This window comes from Carassius carassius, chromosome 40 (assembly GCF_963082965.1).
Source record: "Carassius carassius chromosome 40, fCarCar2.1, whole genome shotgun sequence".
NCBI lineage: Eukaryota > Metazoa > Chordata > Actinopteri > Cypriniformes > Cyprinidae > Carassius > Carassius carassius.
Window position 1 is genome coordinate 20,922,448 of NC_081794.1, and position 24,426 is coordinate 20,946,873.

Below are 24,426 nucleotides of genomic sequence, written 5' to 3' on the forward strand. Positions count from 1 at the left end.
ACATATTTATGTTTTTAAATTACTGTTTTTATCTTTTTTGTTGTTTTTTTTTGCAGGCATTCAACTAATTATGGCTGCTATTACCATTGTCTACTGGATGTTTCTATGACACTACTAATAGTGTTCTGAACTGCATTAACGCTCAAACAAAATCCATTGAATTTATATATATAAGTACATTGGATGCACATGTTTATATTATTTTCTCAATATTACTTACCTCTGTTTATGCAACCTAACATTTTTCCAATTAATTATTTTTTTATGTTTTGTATGATTTAATATGATTTTTGTTTACATGAACTTTGAGTTATAACCACTATATGCAGTGGTGTTTCAAATAATTATATAAGCTGCTTTTGTAAATGAATAGTGTTTAAACAATCTTTATATTGTAGATTTTTAAGGCAATGTAAACAAAACAAAAATTATTGGAAAATGTTTGCAACAGTACACAACAGTCCATACAGATTAAAAATATAGAGATGCATGTTACACACAAAGCTCAGTTTGAAGTGCATCAATTAAAATATAACATAATCCCAAATAAAAGCAAAATCCAAAACTAAAAATCTGATCATATTTCATCTCCATTCCACCCCCAACGCCCCCCCCCCCCCCCACATTTATTTTTAAAGCATGACCTGAGACTAACTGCAGTGTTTCAGCATTGTGCCCCCTAGTGGTCAGGAGATATGAAATGCATATTTCTGTTCATAACTTCTGAATGCTTTGGCCAAATATAATAAAACTGGTGTCTTTAGATTTGGTGGGTCATGTTGAGTCGAATGAAATCTAATTAGCGTTTCGTTACAAAAGTAATTACAAAAATCTTCAGCTCCATGCCCTGATATACTCAAAAACTTTGGGGGCAGCGCCACCTTAGGTTTTGATGAAATTTAGAAAAATGCTAATAACTTTTGCTTACATTAACCTATTGTAATTGGACTGATGTTAATAGATTCCTTGCATCACGCCGACAACATCGATACCAATTTTGCCATAATTGACTGAACTTCCTGTCCGCCATTTTGATTCATGTTGAAAACATACTTTTTCAAACTCCTCCTAGATTGTTTGTCCAATTTTCACCAAATTTGTCTCTGATCATCTTCAAACCTAGCTGGCAAAAATTTATGGATTTCATGTCGATATACGAAACGGTTTTCATTTAGCATATGAACGAACTTGCTGGAAAGATGCCAAACTGAATCTGAGGGCTGTATCTCTGCAAAGGTTTGACATATTTATCCCAAACTTTGTATGTGCCATTGTCACCTCACACTGACCATGGCACATCAATTTGGTAAGAGTAATAAACCAATCATTAACCTTTAATTATGACATTTCCAAAAATGCTAATAACCTTTGATTGCATTAGGCTTTTGCAATGAAACTAGTCTCAAAATATTCCTTGGGTCATGTCAACAACAGCCATACCAATTTTTTTATAGTAGGAAATCTGAACTGCCTGTCCGCCGTTTTGATTTATGTTAAAAATTGACTTTTTCTAACTACTCCTCAACTGTTGTTCAGATTTTCACCAAAATCGAGTCAGATCATCTTGCAATTTGTGTCGACTGAAAAAACTGTTTTCGTACAGCACCATTACAAATTTTAGGCACAGTGCCAAAATGATTCCGAGGCTTTATCTCTGCAAAGCTTTACATGTTTGCACCAAACTTTGTATGTGTCATTGTCACCTCACACTGACCATGCCACATCAATTTGGTAACAGCGCCACTTATTGGTCGAGTAATAAACCATTCATTAACCATTAATAATTACATTTTTATAAAAATGTTAATAACTTTTAATTGCAATGAAACTGGTCTCAAAATATTTTGTGGCTTATGTCAACAACATGCATACCAAATATGCCAGAGTAAGCTGAACTTCCTGTCCACCATTTTGATTGATGTTGAAAACCTACTTTGTTGAAAACAAATTTTTTTTGAACTCCTCATCAGCCGTTGGTCCGATTTTCACCAAAACCGAATCAGATGATCTTCAGACTGTGCTAACAAAAAGCTATGGATTTTGTGTCAATATACAAAACCGTTTTTGTGACGAATTTGAGGCATGATGCAAAAATGGCACTTGTAGCTAAATCTCTGCAATGCTTTGGCACATTGACACCAAACTTTGTGTGTCATTGTCAGCTCACACAGAACACACCGATTTGATCGTGTAAATTAATCAATAAATCATGCTACTAGAGGTTGTATTTATGATTTTTCAGCCATTTTAATTAAAATCATCCTAAAATTGCTTTTATTGCTCATTGTTGCATTTGGTCTGATGCTCAATGCCATGCTTAGCTCCTCATCTTGCCGCTGGAGTAATTGGCCCCGTAATTGCTGTTTGCAGTTATAATTTATATATATATATACATTTACTAGCAGGTACAGGGCACTATCATTTATTTATGTAAGTGTAGATAGCAAAATAAAGTATAATTTTACATATTATACACACAAACTTTTTCATACAGTGGACTACCAGTGAAATTTATTCAAATTTGGGATCAAAAATGTGATTTGACACTTTGACCAGACCATGTTTTGTTCCATACCTTTCTATCAAAGTTATCTGACAATATCAAGCTGAATTTATGACACCGTTTAACTCGTGAGTTTTTTGCCATATGTTATTAACATTTTCTAAACTACAGTATAGCAAATAAACTTTAATAATGTGAGAAATATTGAAGGCGTCTGAATAACTTTGTTTAACTGTATATGACTGAACATCTACAGAATAAATACATGGTACATGATTCAAACGAGTTTAGATGAGAAGCATAAATGAATCATGTTCGAAATGCATATTTAAAAATTCAACAAGTTCCCCATTTTATTCAGTGTACTTATACTTAAAAAAAAATGATGTTCAAATAAATCATTCATAATTAAAATGGCAAAATTCAGCAAAAATGTATGGCCTATGCATCTATACTGCTGTTCAAAAGTTTGGGATCAGATTGATTTTTTAAAAAAAAATGTAAAAGAAGTAAGTATTTATTTGATAAAAACTACAGAGAAAAACTAATTTTGTGAGATATTATTGCAATTTAAAATATCAGTTTTCTATTTTAATATACTTTAAAATATAATTTATTCCTGTGAAGCAGCTGAATTTTCAGCATTATTACTCCAGTTGTCACTGTTACATGATCCTTCAGAAATCATAATACTGATCAATGTTGAAAACAGTTGTGATTATTATTTTTGGGACCTATAATTTTATTCAGGATATATGTTAGTGTGTGTTGATGGTGAAAATGTACACAATCATACTGTAAGGTGGTAACTATTATAATTACGTATCTATTATAATTATATGTAGGCCTATGGCATTTTTATGTCTACGGTCAAAAGCAAAATTGTAAAAGACAATAAGATTGTTTACATAGAATACATCCACAATATGCTTATTCCGTAAATGCTGTATCCAAATATGTATACAGATTTTATAGCATATTTCCTTTTCTTTTACTGGAGTTTCTATTACATTGTCTTGAATTCATTTTTTTTTTTTTTTTAAATTGTCTGTCCTTTAAAGTCCGTTGTAAAGCCTAAGTTTCTCATTGGGGTAAAAATGTTCATATATGAACTTTCCTACGTTTACTTAATTTTTTCCACTACATTTTATGATATTTATACTTGAAACAAAAACTAACTTTGCAAATATGGTAAGAAACCAAACCGTAATTCAGTTTATTCTCTGAAAACACATCTGAGAGTGGAATAGCCATTTCACAAGCCATGAGAAGCACTGCATTCTATCTTAAGAAAAAAGCTTGGGCTCACCGATGAGGAAGCTCTTCACGGTCTTCACGTCCTCTGCACACCTTCTTTCATTACTTCATTCATAAATCATGCAGCCTCCGCTCTCTTCTGCATTGGTGAGTTTTTTATCTTTCTTTGCATGCTCTGTTCATCAGTTATCTATCAACACCCAAAGAGAATGTAATTTTACAGCATTAATCTAAGTTTGAGTGGAAGGTTCATGTTGAGACAAAAGCTTTAATTACATCTACTCACAACGAAGTCTATTTACATGTGCATTTTTATGATTATTTTGAATATGGTTTCTATTCTCAATTCTCAAGTGTCCAAAAAGTGTGGTTTTGGTCTTGAGTCAGAGATGATATAATAGACAATAGCGATCTGTGGTTTAAAGTCATTTTAGGGGATGGGGGATGGGGGCTAAGAAAAAAGCACGTGTTTGTAGCAGAATATGTCAAGAATGCAGTCTTCAAAATTTCTAATTTTCTAGTCTAATTGCTATTTCTTCAAAAGCATCTGCTTTGTTCCACAGAAGTAAAAGAAAATCATACAGATTTTGGAACACAAGAGTGAATTCTAAAACAGGTTGCAGCCATTAAAGGAAATAAGCCACTACTTCCTGTTAAATTTTCTTAAATCATTTAGTTGAAAACCCTAAGCATTAAATCCAGTGAATGTAATCATTCTTTCTTGATCTGTCATCCCTGTCGTTGTGATTTGGGTAATAACCAAAACGTAGTCTACACGTCCATCTGCCTCTTTCATTTTGAATCAACTTTCATGTACAGCTTCTGTACTCTAGTAATAATATAGCGATTGACATATATTTGATTGATTACAGCATATAGATATATAAAGATAGACATCTTTCTTTTGATACCATTCGTGTGACATGCCCTAACATGTCCACTACTATACTGTGATGCTAGTACAGTAATGCTCAACACAACTATTCTCTAAACAATCAAATGACAAATGCATGCTTGCTTTAAAGTCTAATAAATTTGAACAACTAATTTTGTACTTCACACACTTTAATTTTAATGAAGTATATTGATGAAGTATAACTTGAGATATACTGAGGTATATTTGATTGCGCTAAAAGGGGAACTTCAAAAGTGGTACACTTAAAAAAATAAAATAAAATCTTGTATTTAAAGACATTAATAGTGACATTAAAATACATTTAGGCTTAATACTGAGAAATGTGCATTGTACACCCACAGTATTCCGGATAAAGTTTAATTACAATTCTTATCAGTAAGTATCAGGTGATATATCAGTAAATAGACAATAAATAAAGTAAATAAAATATTAATAGGTTTGAACTAGTATGAATATGTGTCATAAAGAACGTTTCAGGTGGCATTGTGAATTTTACTTGAAATAGTAGGCTCCTCTGACTGGGTGACTTGAAAAGCTCGGTAGAAGTCAACATGAGACTGTTTTACTCACTGCATTTCTTGTATCGTTTCCTCAGTCATCTCCTTTGTCTATGTCTGTCTGTCTGGAGTACTACATGTGCACTATGCCCATTTCTCAACATTAAGACTAAAATGTGTTTTAATGTCACATTGATGAGGATTGTTAGATCTATTAATAATATTGTTTCTTTAAATGCAAGATATTTAAATTGTACCTGAAGTATATACTTGCAATAGTTCCCCTTAACCACGATCAGATATACTTCAGTATTTCTTCAGTTGGACTTCAGCACTATTTTCTTACAGTGCATTAAGCACAACATGTAAAATTAGTTCCAATTCAGCAGACTTTACGTATACCAGTTTACTATATCTATATACTATATAACATTCAATTGCATTGCATATTTTTTTTAAGCACATAAATATGTAAATGTATTTTTAGTATACTCAGCATGAAATAAATTTCCAAATACATTTTAAAATATTTATTTTTCATTAAGGACATACCATCAGAATTTACGTTACTGGTTATAATCCACTAGCTAGACCTCACTGACTATGAATTCTGGATATATTTTTTTTTCTCCCCCATCATCCAGCTCTGCCAAAAAATAGGATTATAATAATAATAATACATCTTCTAATACATCTTTGACTTAAGTGCTATCCACAAGCTTTACCCACAAAACATTTCTTATTGCTAAGGAGACATAAGTGCAGTTATGTCCTTTTGGCACCAACTGGCTTAGTATGTACGTATTACGTATTAGTATGTATGTTTTTTATCAGGTTACTTGTCCGGTTGGGCAAGTAAAATTATCTTTCCCTTGCCCCTTCACAAAATCCACTTGTCCCGGACAATCGGACAAGCGTTAATGTTGAGCGTATAATGTTTAAAGTGTTTTGTATATCTATTCACAGATGCTGATTTTTTCCCTGCATCCTTGCTGTAAAGCAATACAAGATGGTAATTTCATTTTACTGTCATAAAAAAAGACACTTTGTGTTTCACTGCATAGAACCAGCTGGAATGTGCGAAAGCGTTATTCTATAGCTCACATTTTCTGTGATTCTGTAATGAAGTGTCTGTATGTTTTTCCACTTGAAAGCCATCTCTGCATCGCATAATGGTTAATTTTACATCATCTAATGTCTGATCTGAACAGACTGCACTGTAAAAATAAACAGTAAGCTACTGTATATAGTAAATTGAGGGCTTTATGATAGTGTGACTCTCGTACAAGCTACAGTTTTGAAAACCTTTTGCTGTTAAATTGCTTTTGTACTTGAGGGAACTGCCCCAGTGACAGGTGTTTTGTTGTTTGTAGGCATGAAGGTAAGAGGTTTTATAGACCGCTGGATTAGCATTAGCAACTCTCAAATTCTGTTTTGTTTTTGTAGGAACGTGCAACAACTTCACAGTGGCATTTATAGAGACTGCAGAAAAAGTGTCTTGCTTTAAGGTGATGGATGGACATGGTGCTATTTGTTGGACTGGCCATCCAACCCAGTCATGTCAGATAGACTATAGAGATGGCAAGACATGCATCAAGTGGCCAGTAGACACTGCAATCTCATGTGTGAAGGAGTCTAATGAGATGCTTAATACAGGTAATAATTGTCCATTTTTTACAATAATATTCAGTATATGATTTTTGATTAATATATCAGAATACCTGTTTCTCTTCTAGAAGAAGAAAAGAAGTGTGCCTGTGACCAAGAAAATGAGTCAAAATCAGTCATTTTTAATTAATTTATCATTTAGTAGGTATTTATTAAATATTTATTAAATTTATTTTTTTGTTCTTTTTTAAGATATCAGTTGCAATGGAGAGTACAAACTTGGTAAGTTTATTTAATTCAAGGTTTTTGTATTATTATTATTATTGTTATATGAAAACAAATCAATGGCTGCTCCCTAAAGTCAAGTCTTTGTGTTTATCCCAGACTCAGTCTCAGAGCCTGGAGATTCTGCATCAACTCTATCATTGAGTAAGAATGCAAAACTAAACCATTAGCTGCTACATGTTTGCATCCATCATTAAATAATTCCACATATTCATGTTTCTAAATTATTGATTATTAATATTGTTTTTGTTTTTTTTCAGGCATTCTGGCTCTAATTACAGCTGCTATTACCGTTGTCCACTGGGTGTCACTATGACACTACTAATAGTTTATGATAGTGCTGTAAGGGTGAACAGTTTTTTAGCCTTGTTCTCATAACGGCACCTGGAGATTTGGTTTGGTCTTCACACTTCACATAGTGTGTGACCCATTAAATATAACTATTAAAAATAGTTAATAATAGCAATGATAATATTATTCCTTTTTATTTTGTTTAGTTTTTTAAAGCAAAATATTAATAAAAATAATAATACTATAATGTGATAATACTATAATGTTTTAAATCTTTATTTTTTATACTAAACATCAAATAAATACTAATATTTAAATTTATAAATATTCATTTTCATCATTTTCGAAATTCAAATCAACAAGCTTTTATGGATTGAAGCACGTCAGTGAATGACTCATTGTGCTTTGAGAATGGCATTGAATATGAATATAAATCTTACACATGTACAGTATTACAGTTTGTCTAACTGTGCATTAACAGTTGTCAACCATGTCTGTACGCATATTACTATACTATGAAAATTGTCGAGTCACACTGAAGGCATCAAGGGCTATTTGACCAAGAAGGAGAGTGATGGGGTGCTGCGCCAGATGACCTGGCCTCCACAGTCACTGGACCTGAACCCAATCGAGATGGTTTAGGGGTGAGCTGGACCGCAGACAGAAGGCAAAAGGGCCAACAAGTGCTAAGCATCTCTCGGGGAACTCCTTCAAGACTGTTGGAAGACCATTTCAGGTGACTACCTCTTGAAGCTCATCAAGAGAATGCCAAGAGTGTGCAAAGCAGTAATCAAAGCTAAAGGTGGCTACTTTGAAGAACCTAGAATATGACATATGTTCAGTTGTTTCACACTTTTTTGTTATGTGTATAATTCCATATATAATTTAATTCATAGTTTTGATGCCTTCAATGTGAATCTACAATTTTCATATTCATGAAAATAAAGAAAACTCTTTGAATGAGAAGGTGTGTCCAAACTTTTTGTCTGTACTGTATGTATATATATATATATATATATATATATATATATATATATACACAGTACAGACCAAAAGTTTGGAAACATTACTATTTTTAATGTTTTTGAAAGAAGTTTCTTCTGCTCATCAAGCCTGCATTTATTTTATCAAAAATACAGAAAAAACAATAATATTGTGAAATATTATTACTGCTAGAAAACACACACATATATATATATATATATAATATATGTGTGTGTGTGTGTGTGTGTGTGTGTGTGTGTGTGTGTGTGTATGTCTGTAGTGCTGTCTCAAATCATTGACTCAAATGATTAATCGAGATTAATCGCATCCAAAATAAGTTTTTCTTTACATAATATTTCTATGTATATGTATTATGTATATATGAATACACATACATGCATGTATATATTTCAGAATTTTTTTTTTATATCAAATATACTTATTTATAATATAAATTATATGAATATAAAAATAAACATGTAAATGCATATAAATATTTTTACATTTTATGTTTTTTTATATATTCATAATAAATAAACACCGAACACACACATTTAGTATAGTAATGAGTAGGGACACAAACACATGGGCAGTTGATTAAACATCCTGCTTGTTTGGTCGATGCAATAGGTGTTATATTTCCATCGGTGGTGCTATTGAGAACAGAGATAAATTCAGTAACAAAGCAACCTACTCACATGCAGGTTTTAGTGAGTGTGACTGACAGCAGCTCCTGGGGTTTATAGTAGAGGTGACTGGGGGAGAGGGCCTCAGGGGGACAGTTCCACAACCCTCATTCGAAACGTTTGGTCCCCCATGGTCTGTTTTCCCAGAATGCCCTGTAGTACCTCTAACCTCTCGGGCTCCGAGTGTGTTTACTTTAAGTTAATGAATGAGCTAGTGTTGGACTGAAAGTAGGTGAATAAATGCTAATCACATCCCTTTCCCCCAAATTAAAACCTCCATTTCGCCCCTTTCCTGTTTGCTTTTATTCCCCTTTAGTTAAATCACCAGAAAGCATACTTTTAAAAGCTAGACAGAGACAAACCACAGATCAGTAATGAAATGCTCAACTAGAACTGCCAGAAAAACAAGAGAGGGGGAGGTTTAGTGTGCAAGAAGCGTAAAGCCAAAGTTGAGGTGTCATATGTGATGTCAAACTCTCACTTCTCTAACAATGCCAATTGAGTAAACACACACAAATGGTACGAGTGAGGGAATCAAGAGAGAGAGAGAAAGGAGGGGCCGTCCTTACTTGCTTTTCTAAGCGGGAGTGAGAGGAGGTCCAGAGGGAGGAGGCAAACGGGGAGAGCAGGATCAAGAAAGAGAGTGAGGGAAAAGAAGTGGCGCTCTGTTTGCAGAGCAGTCTGGGACCATGCTGTCAGGCAGCTCTCTGATCTGGATTGGGGCACTGCTTCTGGGGCTCGAGGCTTCGCTGACCAGGGCGTCAGACTTCCAGCACCATGGTTATGAGGAGATGGTAAGGGCTCTTTTTGCCGTCCAAAGTGATTGCCCCTACATCACTCGCATCTACAGCATCGGTCGCAGCATAGAGGGACGGCATCTATATGTCCTGGAGTTCAGTGATAACCCTGGCATCCATGAAGCACGTGAGTCTTTTCTTTACTTTTGTACCAAGGCATTAAATTCCTCACCCATATAGCTCAAGCAAACTCTATAGCATGGTCCTATTCCTATAAGCTGTAGGACTGCCAGAACCGATTGGTGAAGTAATAATTTGGGTTTGATTACATAATTTGGGTGTTTGCTGAGAACAGCACTTAACAGAATAGTTGATACAAAGCTTTGGCCGGATATTCACTGGGTTGTCTGGCCAGGTAATGTTGACCGTCAACTTGATTTATCTCGTTGCTCCTAAAAACGCTTGCATACGGTAAATTGCATGTAGGAATGGACAGTAATGGGTTTAAGTGGGGAGTACGTGCCTGGAGATGTGGTGAGTGTTATATGTAACTGTTGCAGGCTGGAGCAAACATCAGTCTTATCATTGATCTAAAACAAGAACATTCCCACAGGATAGACTCTTTAATAGCTCAATTGTTTCTTCTAGAAACGGAGACACTTCTGGACACTTCTGCTTCTTCTCAGATGATTCTATTGAGAACAAGACCCCATTAATCTTGCATGTGTCTCTTCTAGAGTTCCAGAGGAGAGCAATCGCTCAAACTATTCTCAGATTGACCAAAGTTTGGAATTAAAAGTCTTAACATAATCTTAAACATTTCTGATCAAGCTCTCAAAGAAACCAAGTTATCTAGGCTATTCTATTTATATAAATGTTTTATGTTGACCATTGTACTTATTTTCACAAATTTTTAGAAGACTCATCTGACACTTCATAAAAGATATCTCAGAATTCCAATATATCTTACAAGATATGAAAAAGCAACTGCTGCATTAAAATTTTTTCTTTTTGTTCTTGCCTCTAGACCTGTGCCTTTGTACACTCAAATTTAAAACACATTCCACGCTCAGCTACTGGAAGTAGTTAAGATCCATCAACAAAAGGAGTTAATAAATCAGCTTACGAAAGCAAATGAATCTTTGCCATCAGATGTAAAGATCTGCTTCTCTTGGCAATATGAGTACAAAGGTAAAACCTCTGAGAGAATTGCAGGATGTATACATGTTCCTCACAGAGTACAAAAACAGGAACCGGTACAGCAGAGTGGGCAAAGTCGTTGTGACCTGACCCTTTAGATCCCAAAAAATGTTTGCGCTTCATGCATTCATGTCAAGGTCACTCGTTTAGTGAATCTTTGAGCAGAGGCACAGCACTGTTAATTGAATTATTTGATGATTAATGGGAAGACCGTGATGAGTTTGCCTGCACACAGTGGCTAATTAGATTTGCGATCTTGTCGTCACTCACTTCCGCATCAAAAAAGAACAAGATGAAATCTGCTGGTACTTGTTAGAAGAGATAATGGTGAATAATGAGCTGACAACTGGCTGTGAGACAGGAATTTCGATGAGCGTGGCCTGCTGCGCTGTTAAACACTCAGAAAGCTTTTGTGGGAGAAAAAATTATGAATTTGAATTCATTCATATTTGATACTAGCATTTATGGGGTCATCTTACTCAAACACTTGCACATTGTAGAATGATTCTGTCAATATTCTGCCATGATTTACTCACTCTCATGTCGTTCCATACTTTTCTGTGAATAAGTAAGGTCTTTTCCTAAAAAACAAAACAAAAGAATGTACTGTAATGTTTAAGTTGCATGAACTACTTCTATGGTGCTTTCTGGAGACCATCTCCATTTGCTTTCAGTTTATATAAAAAAAAGTCAATTTCTTGTGTTGCATTCCACCAAAGGAAGTCATACAGGTTTGGAACAAAACAAAACAAAATTATGACAAACACTCTTTATATTTTTAGTAGGCATCACATTGAGCTCAATATGCTATGCTGGCTCTCAATTTATGCCATTGTTGCTCTTGAACTGCTTCATATGCATGCACAGAACTTGTTTGCCTTCATGCTATTCACGGATGTGACCCTATGACCTCATGACTTCCTGACTGGTGGTCACCTGACCTATGTTTTTTAGTGGAGCCCGAGTTCAAGTACGTAGGGAACATGCATGGGAACGAGGTGCTCGGCAAGGAGCTGCTCATCTACTTGGCCCAGTTCCTGTGCGAGGAATACCGGGCAGGAAACGAGCGAATCACGCACCTCATCCATGACACACGGATCCACATCCTTCCTTCGATGAACCCGGATGGATATGAGGTTGCAGCCAGGCAGGTATACAGCACTTAGTAGCTTATCTACATTGAAAAACAAGTGTACTAAAAATGGCACATGGTGAGACGGGACCATGCATATGTATACACTTATTTATTCAGTATGGCAGCTGTTGCGTGGGAGTGTTGTAAGTCTCTAATGGCACCCAGTTTGTTATGAAGGAATCAGCCATATCCCATAGTGCATTGCTGACTTTCTTCTGAGACTAATTACACCAGAAGAACTCACAAAAATAACATCCAAACATAAAACAATGCTCACAAAAATACACACAAATTTCTTTTTTTTTCTTGAACAAAGCATCCATACACCTACTGTACAACATTCACACATCTAGAATGCAAAATTACAGTAATACAGACTCCTCCTTGATCTCAAAGGCTAATTATATGTCCAGCAGTAAATGGTGGTTGAATGTGGCCACACACACCCTGTTATCAAGTGTCTCACCAGACATGAACTAGCAGAGAAAAACCACCTCAGCATCAGACAGGATTTTTTTAACATCGCCTAGCTCGCTTACGCAATACACACAAGCACAATAAACCACTTTAGGTATAAGTTTCAAACCTGACATATTGAGAATGTTAAAAGATAATATCTCTCCCCAAAGGTTACTTAGAGGATAGGAAATGATTTACTGTTTTCTTTGATTTACAGGGTCCAGAGTTCAACGGCTACTTAGTGGGACGTGGAAACGCAAAAGAGGTGGACCTGAACCGCAACTTCCCAGACCTGAATGGTCTTATGTATTACTACGAGAAGCACAACGGCCAAAACCACCACCTGCCACTGCCTGACAACTGGGAACTACAGGTGGGCATCAGTGTCACATTCACTGCTATTGCTGTCTGCTCAGAATGAGAAGAGTGGGAGAGAACAGTCAATTAATTTAGTCATAGAGCTTGTGTAGCAATTTGAAAGTGTGGAAAGATGTTTAGACAATGTAAAATACACTTTGCAAGTTACTATAAAACAGAATGTTTGTATATATTAAAGGACATATACTAACCATTTATGTACACTACTGGTCAAACATTTGTGGTCAGTGTGATTTTTATTCTGAAGTAAAATACAGGATAAAGCCAGTATCCTGCATTTTTGAAGAAAAACTTTTTTGTTTTTACAGTTGGGCAGCAGAATTAAGTTCTCCATTAATCTGTCAGTAACCCACCCAGCTCTCGTTCTGCTATCTATCAACCGCCAACAGGTCCACCTTTCACAAAACCGAGAGCTTTGGCCTTTCTAAATGACTTTTTTAGCCTGCAATGCTGTTAGTCTTCATGAGCTCTGGATATTTTGTTAAGCCTTTCACAACTTGCTGAGTAATATAAAGTCTGGGAGGATCCATGCTATCCATCATGACTTAAGAATGTTACAAAGAAAATCTTGTGGTTCAGGGAAACGGAAGCATTTGACTTTTAGCACAAATTGGTTCTCAAATATGCTTATTTGAAATATAGTACAGAATTTGAGTTTATGTAATAACTGCCAGACTTTTGGAGCCCATCAGATTATACAAACCATTTAAACAGCTCTTTCCAGGAACAGCTCTTTATTTTCCTCAGTCTAGAATGAGAACTCCAGCTTTGGAGAAGTAAGTATGTTCACTGGCTGCCAGACATCCCTCAGGACAACAACAGAAGAACTGTAGTTGGAAGATTACGACACGTTCCAATCATTTCTCTTTGAGTCAAGTGCTGTCACTCTCACATCAAACCCCGCTCGTGACCCTCTGACCTCAGCATGGGCTTCACACTACACAGAGCTAAGCAGGGAGAAAAAACATCTGTGTGAGTTCACAGCATGAAACCAGACTCCTCAATGACAGCTGAAGCCAAAGGGACCCTTGGATGTTTATACTGTATATACAGATCCATGCATAATAAATACAAGGTCTCCTAAAAACTGGATCAATACCCAGCAGCCATCTCTAAGGAGCTGGCCAGACTGATCTTACTTAATACAACAGGGCCAGGTGAATGTTTATTATCCCTTCAACTCTTGTGGGATACATTACCACAGGATATCAGATTTCTCAGATAGCAGCTTTGAAGGAATATTCCAGAACGCTGTGTCATGGCACAAAAACTTAAATCAAAGCCTGAAATAATGCACACAGCATGCACGTTTTCTAATCTTTTTTTATTTTTTTATCTGTATTCTTGCTTCTTGCAGGTTGAGCCGGAGACCTTAGCGGTGATAAAATGGATGCAAAATTACAACTTTGTTCTGTCGGCTAACCTCCATGGTGGTGCTGTAGTTGCTAACTACCCCTTTGATAAGTCTCGCGAACCCCGGATAAGAGGCAAAACATCATACTCTGCTTCCCCCGATGATAAAATATTCAAAAAGGTATGCTGTTGTTTTTTTTTCTTTCTAAAAAGTTGAATATACAGAAACAGTTAGGAAAAGCAGGGTATTTATACGTTCATTTTCTTTCAAAAATGTAATCACTGTAATTCTGTGGCACTATCAAACCATTTCAGAGGCAACACTCAATCAGTGGTGTGTTATCTGGGGTTATCTGTTAGCCTAACCGATAGCAAATGGAGGGAGTGTTTGTGAAACCTGTTTGAAATCAGTCATTATTTTTGCAACTACATTTCATGGTGCTGGTTTAGGATGTCTTATCAGCTCCCAGAAATACCAGCCAAATTAGATCAATTTAGACAAACTGCACAGCTTAGACTGTTTTAAGATGATTTTTTTTCCAGCAGAGTAATTGCACAGAAATCATACACTTTAACTAATAAAGAGTTGGTTGTTGTTTTTCCCCAATTTTCTGGTGAATATTTATAGATTTTTGTGTTTATGCACTATGTGTGAATAGTTGGCAAAGACATACTCCTACGCCCACAGCTGGATGCATAAGGGCTGGAACTGCGGCGATTACTTTGATGAAGGAATCACAAATGGAGCCAGCTGGTACTCTCTGTCTAAGGGTGGGTAATATACCACAGTTCTCGTTCAATTACTTTGGGAATTACAGGCACTTTTATCTTAAAAGAAACAAGATTGTTTTCTAGTTTAGAACTATATGCCAGTCATGAAATAATTTCTTCTTGGGGCAACATTCCAATTGATTTTAAAATGAATTTATAGGGAGTAGTTTTCTTTCATTTTTACATCAAAAAGATCATATTACAAAACTTAAATTAATATTAAAGGAAACAGACTTTTGCATAAAAAAATGAGCATGTGAACAGTACTCTCATATTTTGTGTACACAGTGGAGGTTTTTTTGTATATGAGTGATCGTTTTTCTTTAAAATATAAATTTAGGAGCATAATACAAATATTATGAAATATTTGATTTAAAAAAACAGTGAATACTTAAGATATGTGCATCTTTTTCATATTTTGTAGCATTTTTGACTCCAACACTGGTTAATTTCTAGCCCTGGCCAACACTGAAGAATGTAATGTATATTTAATGTGTGATTTAAAGGGATACTCCACCCCAAAATCAAAATTTTGTAATTAATAAAAGCTTCATTCGTCTTCAGAAAACAATTTAAGATATTTTGGATGGAAAACTGGGAGGCTTGTGACTGTCCCACTTACTGCCAAGTAAGTTACACTGTCAAGGTCCAGAAAAGTATGAAAGATATTGTCAGAATAGTCCATCTGCCATCAGTGGTTCAACCGTAATATAAGGTGATGAGAATACTTTTGGTATTCTCTCCACATCACTCAAACTGCCTACGCTCTTCTGTGTCAGCCGCGCCACAAGGATGCGCTGTTTTCTTTCAAATCAAAGCACAAATACATGTAGAAACAGCGCATCCTTGTGGTGCGGCTGACACAGAAGAGCGTAGGCAGTTCGAGTGATGTGGAGAGACACAGAGGAGACTATTCAACAATTCCTTGGTTAACAGAGTCGTTATTTTTGTTTTATTCACGCACCAAAAGTATTCTCATCACTTCATAACTTTACGGTTGAAACACTGATGGCAGATGGACTATTTTGATGATGCTTTTCATACTTTTCTACGGTGCCTGTAAGGTGACTTGTTCGGTTTACTTAGTTTTGTCGTGGTCACGAAATAATAACTCGTGGGAACGTGATAATATGTCGAGGCCACAAGATATTAATATGTGGGAACGTCATATTAACTCGTGGGATCATCATATTATGTCGTGGCCACGAGATCATTTTGTCGAGGTAACGACATCCTTATGTCGTGGCCTCGAGATGCTATGTTGAGGGAACAACATCCATTTCTCGTGGCCACGACTTCTTATGTTGAAGGAACGACATGTTTTTCTCGTGGCCACGAGTTTAATGCGTAAACAAACCTGCGTGCCCATAACAACCCGGGATTATCCCATCAGAGATGGATTCATTCATATTTTATCTTGAATTAAGTAATTATTATATTAACCGTATGCTTTGGCTACCAGGCTGTATTACATGCGATTGTCAGCATTCAAATTAAGTTTATCATAAATAAATATTACATGAAGTGCATAATAAAATATAAAAACTTTTTTTATCCATCCTACAGTCTTGTAAGTCCATTAACTTATAGTCTTTCCCCCGTAATATGTGTACATTATTATTATTATTAGCCTATTATTATTGTTTTTTTTTGCTTCAACTTCGATCTCTTTACTTAACATTCTGAATACTTTTGTAAATAATAGCTTACTGTAAATGCTCGACATTAACATAAAATGTCATAATGTAAATGCTTAAATTTTATATGTATAAATAATAAAATAATTTCGTAATTCAAAATAAAATATGAATGAATCCATCTCTGATAATCCCGGGTTGTTATGGGCACGCAGGTTTGTTTACGCATTAAACTCGTGGCCACGTGAAAAACATGTCGTTCCTTCAACATAAGAAGTCGTGGCCACGAGAAATGGATGTTGTTCCCTCAACATAGCATCTCGAGGCCACGACATAAGGATGTCGTTACCTCGACAAAATGATCTTGTGGCCACGACATGATATGACGTTCCCACGAGTTAATATGACGTTCCCACAAATTAATATCTCGTGGCCACGACATATTATCACATTCCCACGAGTTATTATGTCGTGGCCACGACAAAACTAAGTAAACCGAACAAGTCACTTTACGGGCACCGTACTTTTCTGGACCTTGACAGTGTAACTTACTTGGCAGTCTATGGGACAGTCACAAGCTTCCTGGTATTCATCCGAAATATCTTAAATTGTTTTCTGAACACTAACTAAGCTTTTACGGGTTTGGAATGACACGGGGGAGTAAGTGATTAATGACAAAAAAAGACGAATTATCGCTTAATGTCTCTGAAGGGATGCAGGACTTCAACTACCTCTACACAAACTGCTTTGAGATTACTCTGGAGCTCAGCTGTGATAAGTTTCCTCCAGTGACGGCTCTTGCCAGTGAGTGGCTGGCCAACAGAGAGGCTTTGGTGTCCTACATGGAGCAGGTGAGGTACTCCTCTTCTCACATTTGACTGTTTCACTGCTCTAGTCTCAGGTCTGTCTGCCTGTAATGAAACAAGTAGAAGTTCAAACTCCATTTCTGCATTCAAACCATTGAACAAATTGAGAAAGAGCCTTGTATTCAAAAGCAAACAAGAAGGAGGCCAGTATTCTAGCAAATACAAGTAAGAAGGACAAATTGGTTCTCCATGGCACTAACAGGTAATGAACCTGTCCCTAGATACTTATATTGTGAAACTGATATAGTGCTTCAGGGGTCTTGTTGTGAGTTCAAGTAACTCTACACCTCTCAGCAGCACATTTAAAGTAATGGATGGAATCGGTTTACCACTTTGAGTGCAGTGCCTGACCACAACCGAAAGCTAAATTGACACATATCTGGACTGTCTCCTGTCCTCCAGGTGCACCATGGGATTAAAGGCATGGTCTATGATGAGAACAACAACCGAATTAGCAATGCCTTGATCTCTGTGGCTAGCATAAACCATGATATCACCAGCGGTAAGAGTTGTTCTACTTTTAAAAGCTGATTTTGTAGAGAGCTTTAATACTTTATTTAATGTATCTGATGCCGTTTCAGGAACGGATGGAGACTATTTCCGTCTGCTCTTGCCGGGTACCTACACAGTGACCGTTTCTGCACTAGGTTACCAACCTTGCACCAAAACCGTAACAGTGGGACCAGCTGAAGCTGTACAGGTGATAAACAATACACTATTCATTACTGACTTTTTTCAGTAATAGACTAAGATTTTTTGTTCTTCTTTACAGTTGGATTTCTATTTGAAAGTTCAACCAAAAGGGTCAAACTCGACCGTTAAACCATATCCCAACAAGAAAGGTTCACCAACAGCTAAAATTCCTCCAACCAACCTTGGTCCAAGATAAAGAGAAAGAACTACATAGACAAAACAAGTCGTTGCTTTTTAAACCGAAGAACAATGAAGGGAAACATGGACACTCACTGTGTGCACACAAACCTCACTTTACTATGTCATGTAGATTATCTGTTGTTTGTATAAATGCATAAAAGTGTTTTCATTGTGAAATCCATATACTGCTCTCAAATTCTTGTGGAGCTTAAATATAAATGTCTTATTATGGCTTGGATTATAAAGGAATCAGGAAAAAGTAGTTAAAATACTGTAAACAGATATTTCTCTTTCTATGAGAAATAAATCATAGATTAATGGAGGCATTTAGATGGACAAAATTGGAAATTGTCTGAATATGATAAGTGTTTGATCAGTATAAGTTTAATTATCTCATGTGGATAATAATTAAAAATAAACATTTTATCAAATATACTACGGTTGGTCTTTTTATCTACTCTTTGGACAATTTGTTTTTAGGAATATGAACAAGTTTACTGTAATGGGCATGTGTGTATATTTCTAAAAAATGTATTAAAATTTTCATTAAGATACTCAATACACACTGTGATTAAAAAAAAAGTCTAAGGCATATACATTTTCTTCACATGATCTTTAAATTTGAATGCGTTTCATTAAACAAGGCAAATTTTAGTTCACCATTTTCATGCAAAGTACAATATATTGAAATGATCCATGTACTTCCTAAACTCTAATTTGAAGTGAATACTATTAAGCAGTTCAGGTGAAGTTCTTTGCTTAAATTTGAACAGCAATATATATGGTTACTCATCTGCTAACTTGAGCACATCCCTGTCTAAAAATAAAAGACACTAGTACTTTTTCTACAGCTATGCAAAGTGCTGATTGGCAGACTCATTCATAGACTGAGCAACTATCCTATGAATAATATGAAAAGCATATACTTTTAGGTGGATGGATGGATAGATGGATGTGATTATTAAAAAAAAAAATAAAGCTAAACGTCTACATTCGTCTCGATTATGCAAGCTCTTGTTGAGAAGCTTGCATAAAGTGTTTTAAATCAGCTATCATTTGTGTTTTCCAATGAATATACTGTATTCAATGCATATTTAAGAAAAAAATCTCTTTCTTATTAAATCCTAAACTGTAAGCATATTTATGTTTATTGGAGCTACAGGAACACTAGGGGTCAGTGCTGTAGTGGTTCGGTCAGGCCACTGCCAGTACTCTGCTGAAAAGTGTTGAATACACCAAAAAACATGGTAACAAAAGAGGTGGAGCTAAAATTCACTTCAGATATTTTTTACTCTAATTTCCAGTTTCCACAGGAAAAACATCGAAATAAAGAAAATGTGCTCATCAAACAATTTCTTTTAAAACCTGCATCTTACAAAACTATAATTTAATATTTTAATACTAAAAAATGTACTTTTTAGTATTTAGTATGATCTTCTTGAATGGTGCAAGAACAACAAGACCGACAGACTGAATATGTATAATAACCGATCATTCTGCGTTTTAATTCTACAGTGAATGTTTCAATAAACTGGTTCATCAAAAATACATTTGCTTTAGATGCAAATATTTATGTTAAGTAAACAGTGCTAATATTTTCCTGTGTTCCTCCTGGTTATCAACAGAATAACAGTGCCCTCTGAATAACAGGAAAAAGGAAAATGTACTGTTGCGCACACGTATTAGAAGTCTCTGCAGCTGGAAAATATGAGCAACACTTCATCTCTCATAACCAAGAATAATAATAATTATAATGGATAATAATAATAATAATAATAATTATTATTATTATGTTTGGAGAGCTGTGCTGTCAATGAGATTGAAAATAAAGGAAATTTTATGTAAAAAAAAAAAAAGTGCCAGGAAAAATAATGATTCATACCACCTATAAGTGGTTTGCTTCAAATCAGAAGATCAACAATCAAGTGACAGGATTTCATTGTACATGAGAATGCTTCAGTGACACAAAGTTCATGAATACATCAACAAGAATGAATGGCAACAAAAAGCTCAAGCTCACATGATCTTTCTCAATGAAAATGTCACAGTAGGAAAGGACAACAGAAGCTTTTCATGCTTCCAGGATATGACAGATCTGGCATTTTCTCATAGATGCTATAGACATGTTGTGTCAGAGCGGCTTATAACACAGAGCTGAATACGACAATGAAACCCACACAGCAACTTTTACTCTCTGCCCTCACTCTAGTCTAGTGGATGCCCACTTGGCTTGAGATTTGCAACTGAATTTATAAGGGAATCCGAGTCAAGTGACAGGTATTGGTGATGACTGGATTGTGCACAGAATGATGTGTGTGTTATCTAGAGGTTAAAATCTGACATAACTATTCTGCACTACCTCACAAACAAAGGCCTCACAGACAGCTTCCTTTTATTGTTTCTATATATAAGGAAGTCATGGTTAATGCAGACACCGCAAAAAGAACCTTACTTCTGGCAGTGTCTTAAAACATTATGTTCCCTTGTTGCAATAATACTGACAATGATGAGTCTACACAAAGCAATAAAGCTGTCCTTTTCACAAAATATCAAATACATAGTATCTCAGAAAGCCTTGAAACCATAATCAAACAGCATTAGCCTCTGTATCTGAGCAGTAGACAATATAATGGTGTTTTTCTTCAATTTTGGGTACTTTAATGTTCCAAGGACTGATTTAGTTAGAACTGGTAAAACATTTTTTTTCTTTTTGTTATATCATGGTCATATGAAACGTTTTATCTCTACTTTTTGCATGGCTTTTGTCAAATACCCATGTCCCCAGGCATTTAATATTAAAATATAAGTCAGTCACAAATTTTTTTTAAATTAAATAATAAATTGACATAGTATAAAATATACATAAACCATTTCTATATTTGTTAAAATAATTTTCCCCAAGCAAAAGTCATTTACAATGCAACAAGCAATTTTGCCCCATTAAAGTGTTTCCAAGTTTCAAGTTTATTTGTTCATTTTTACCAAATTACTTCCTTAAAAATTAAATAAATTATCATGTGGGGCATGTATGTCCACTATTAGTAGAAAATAGTTTTTTTATTTTGTTATTTTTAAGTTTTTGTCAGTATGAAAAGTGTGTTTTAAGTATTTTAGTTTTTTGTTTTTCTAAAAGTCTACATGCCATGAGTTCCCAGAGATGAACAAATACTTATAATCTTTTGTTCTTTTTAAAGTTCTTGTAACCTACATCATTTTAAAAATCACAAATACTGTAACATAATGTAACAAACCGTTTGACTTCACGTTGCCCTTATATGACGTAGTGTCACTACAGAACAGTAAAATAAAATATGACGATATCCATTTGTTTCAGATTACAGACTGTAATGTCACTGGACTATTTCCCTCATTTCAAAACGCCGAGGAGTCAACGGACACGTAATACCTTGTGTTATTAGGAATTTCCTTCAGGCATGTTGAAGGCAGCCCTGCGCTCGGGGGTGGTGTGTTGATGTTGATGTCAGCATGGAGGGAGTCGAGGATCAGCCTGCTGCTGGGACTTACATTGGGATGACAGCTGATCCCGCCGTGGCGTAGATAACCATCGGGATCGGATCAACTGCAACGTGTGAGCCAAGTAATGACAGGCGGGAGAAACGCCTGTTGCCTTCATCTGATGTTTGATTTCTAAGCAACGTTGAACGATACAAAGTTAATGGCAAAATGGAAACGAGCACGAGCATCTAACGTTACTGAACGTTCCCTTGCTGTCGGTTTTCAGTGGAGCCTTTTCAGCAACGCAGTCTAATCGCATTGAGGGCATTTGTGATCACACAGGTAAATGAAACGTTGAATTTAATCCTGTATGAAGCTCATGGTCTTGCACTGGTTTTAATAGTAGCCTCGGTCACATCCTGAACTGAAGATAAACCGCGAAGTGGTTCACTTATAACATTGTGTCTTTTGTTATACTGCTGTATTTTGCATAAATAACGGTGCTGAGGGAATTTTGTGCCATATATATGTCCAGCATCGACTAGCATGCACATCTATTTAATTTTTTCCATTATAAAACACGCTAGTGTAATCTGCTAGTGTTCTAGTTTCGATTCTTTTTTAGTGATTCGAATCTTCTGAATTGATTCGTTCTGTTGCTCGTTCGTCAGATCACACTGTTACAGTCAATGAGTCTCTTTTGTGATTTATAAGTGAGTCACTAATTGAATCTTCGCTCTAACCGACTCGTTAAAAGTTATTAATAATCAAAGAGCTTAGAGTTATATGCAAAACTTTGAGTAGGTTCAGTTATTAGTTCAGGAAGTCAATTCAGTGAGCTAAATATACAAAAATAAAAAGGAAAAACGTAAACCATCATTAGATATTTTGCTGGTTTACGATGGTGGTCTCACATCCTGGCCAGGCTGAAGGTAAACTTGTTTTATGAGTCTTAATTGGTTGACAACACAGTCTCCTGACCAGCTGAAATAGCTAAAATCAGCAAACAGACAGACCGGATTAAGCTTGGAGGCCAGCAAACCAGCTTAGACAGGGATGTGATTTTAAGCAGGGCTAGGTGTACTTACATTTGCAGGAAAGCATGAATCATTTATTCAAATATGGTGATTCTGTGGCAACTATGGTAAACCATAAATATCCATATCAGTCAAACTGAACAGTAACAGTATATTTTTTGAAGGACCACAAGCCAATTGAAACGGCATGTAGATTTGATGATCTTGTCACCTGTCAAATAGCAACTGTTCAGTCAGTTGTCGCTCTTGCCGTGAGAGCAGTAGTGTGTCAGACTTTGGGACACCATTCATTCACCTAAATCAAACTATGTGTGCTATTCATCAGCGCAGAATACACTTGTATAGGTGTTGGCCAGCATAACGGTGCTGTATTTACCAAAAGATTAACGGAACACTCTTTATTTGTCTGTTTTGAAACCCGATGTACTCAAACATTGTTGTGTTGTTTGTCATTCAGACCTCACTCATACAGTTAGCACCTGTGAAACCGGTTTAGGCCTTTTTCTTTAGAGCTATCAGTAGACAATGAGGTTAAAATATACTTTAACAAGACAAGCAGGATACAAAACTGACTTGCTTTTTTAAATTTCTCACCTTTCACTCACTATGGGCTAGCATCATCAGATACAAAATAATGTTTCAGTTATTTACTATTGTATTTAAAAATAAGTGTTGACAAACATTTCTCAGTGAAAAAATTAAGACTACTGGACGGTTTCAAACTGGTATTAAGCTAAATGTATTGAATTATTATCATAACAATACAGAAACATAAAATAAAACACAAACAAAGTCTTATACTGCAGACAAAATAACCATATTTTTCATATCACACAGAAATTAAATGTTGTACCCATTTTCCTGGTATCGCAAGCTGTTATTTGGACCTAGAATGGCATGTAAAATATTTAAAATATTATTACATACAAAAATATTGTTTGTAACTTTACAAAAAGTAGCTATATTATGATTAGAAAATAATATATATACAATGTTACATACATAACATTTTAATTATAAAGAAAAATAATAAATAGAGAAAGTGTTTTACTGTTAGTGCTCCTTTGAATATATTTGAATACATTATATTTAAAATACCTTAGTGTTTAGGTGTTGATGTAGAGAACTATGTGTAGACTACGTTCCTTGTTGCATGTGCAGGGTATGAATTATTAATTTGGACAGCAGTAGTATTCCCTGTCTATGCTTTGTCATTCGAGCCATGTTATGTTGATATTATAAGAAGAAGCGTGTATATGAAACATGACAGCAGCTAATGCATTAATGCACTGCAGCTGTCTTGCAAAACATCACCTGCCTCTCAAAATTGTATTTGTGATTTTACAGAGGCCGCTGTTGACCTGCCTCCATTACAAGATGTCATTTTGATTATATTCGCTGTAGAGTGCAGGTTATGTTCATAACATGTAGAGACATCACTCCACTGTAGCCCAAAGAAAAGAATTTTGGGAACATTCCTGGCATTCTTTTCCAGCC

General features: G+C 35.5%; 2 protein-coding genes across 3 annotated transcripts in view; both read left to right on the forward strand.

The window, feature by feature from the left end:
- Window positions 1–9,602: 9,602 nt before the first annotated feature.
- Window positions 9,603–18,871, forward strand: cpn1 (carboxypeptidase N, polypeptide 1). Its single transcript, XM_059532548.1, has 9 exons — window positions 9,603–9,951; window positions 11,919–12,115; window positions 12,776–12,931; window positions 14,294–14,470; window positions 14,949–15,060; window positions 17,409–17,548; window positions 17,966–18,065; window positions 18,145–18,263; window positions 18,336–18,871. The coding sequence occupies exons 1-9, from the start codon at window positions 9,717–9,719 to the stop codon at window positions 18,450–18,452; spliced, it is 1,353 nt and encodes a 450-aa protein (XP_059388531.1). The 5' UTR covers window positions 9,603–9,716; the 3' UTR covers window positions 18,453–18,871.
- A 2,991-nt stretch (window positions 18,872–21,862) lies between these two features.
- Window positions 21,863–24,426, forward strand: part of dnmbp (dynamin binding protein) — a 50,626-nt gene continuing 48,062 nt past the window's right edge. For both annotated transcript variants that reach the window (XM_059532549.1, XM_059532550.1), the window contains exon 1: window positions 21,863–22,234. The gene's annotated coding sequence lies outside the window, so the exon portion shown is untranslated. The remainder of the gene's footprint in view (window positions 22,235–24,426) is intronic.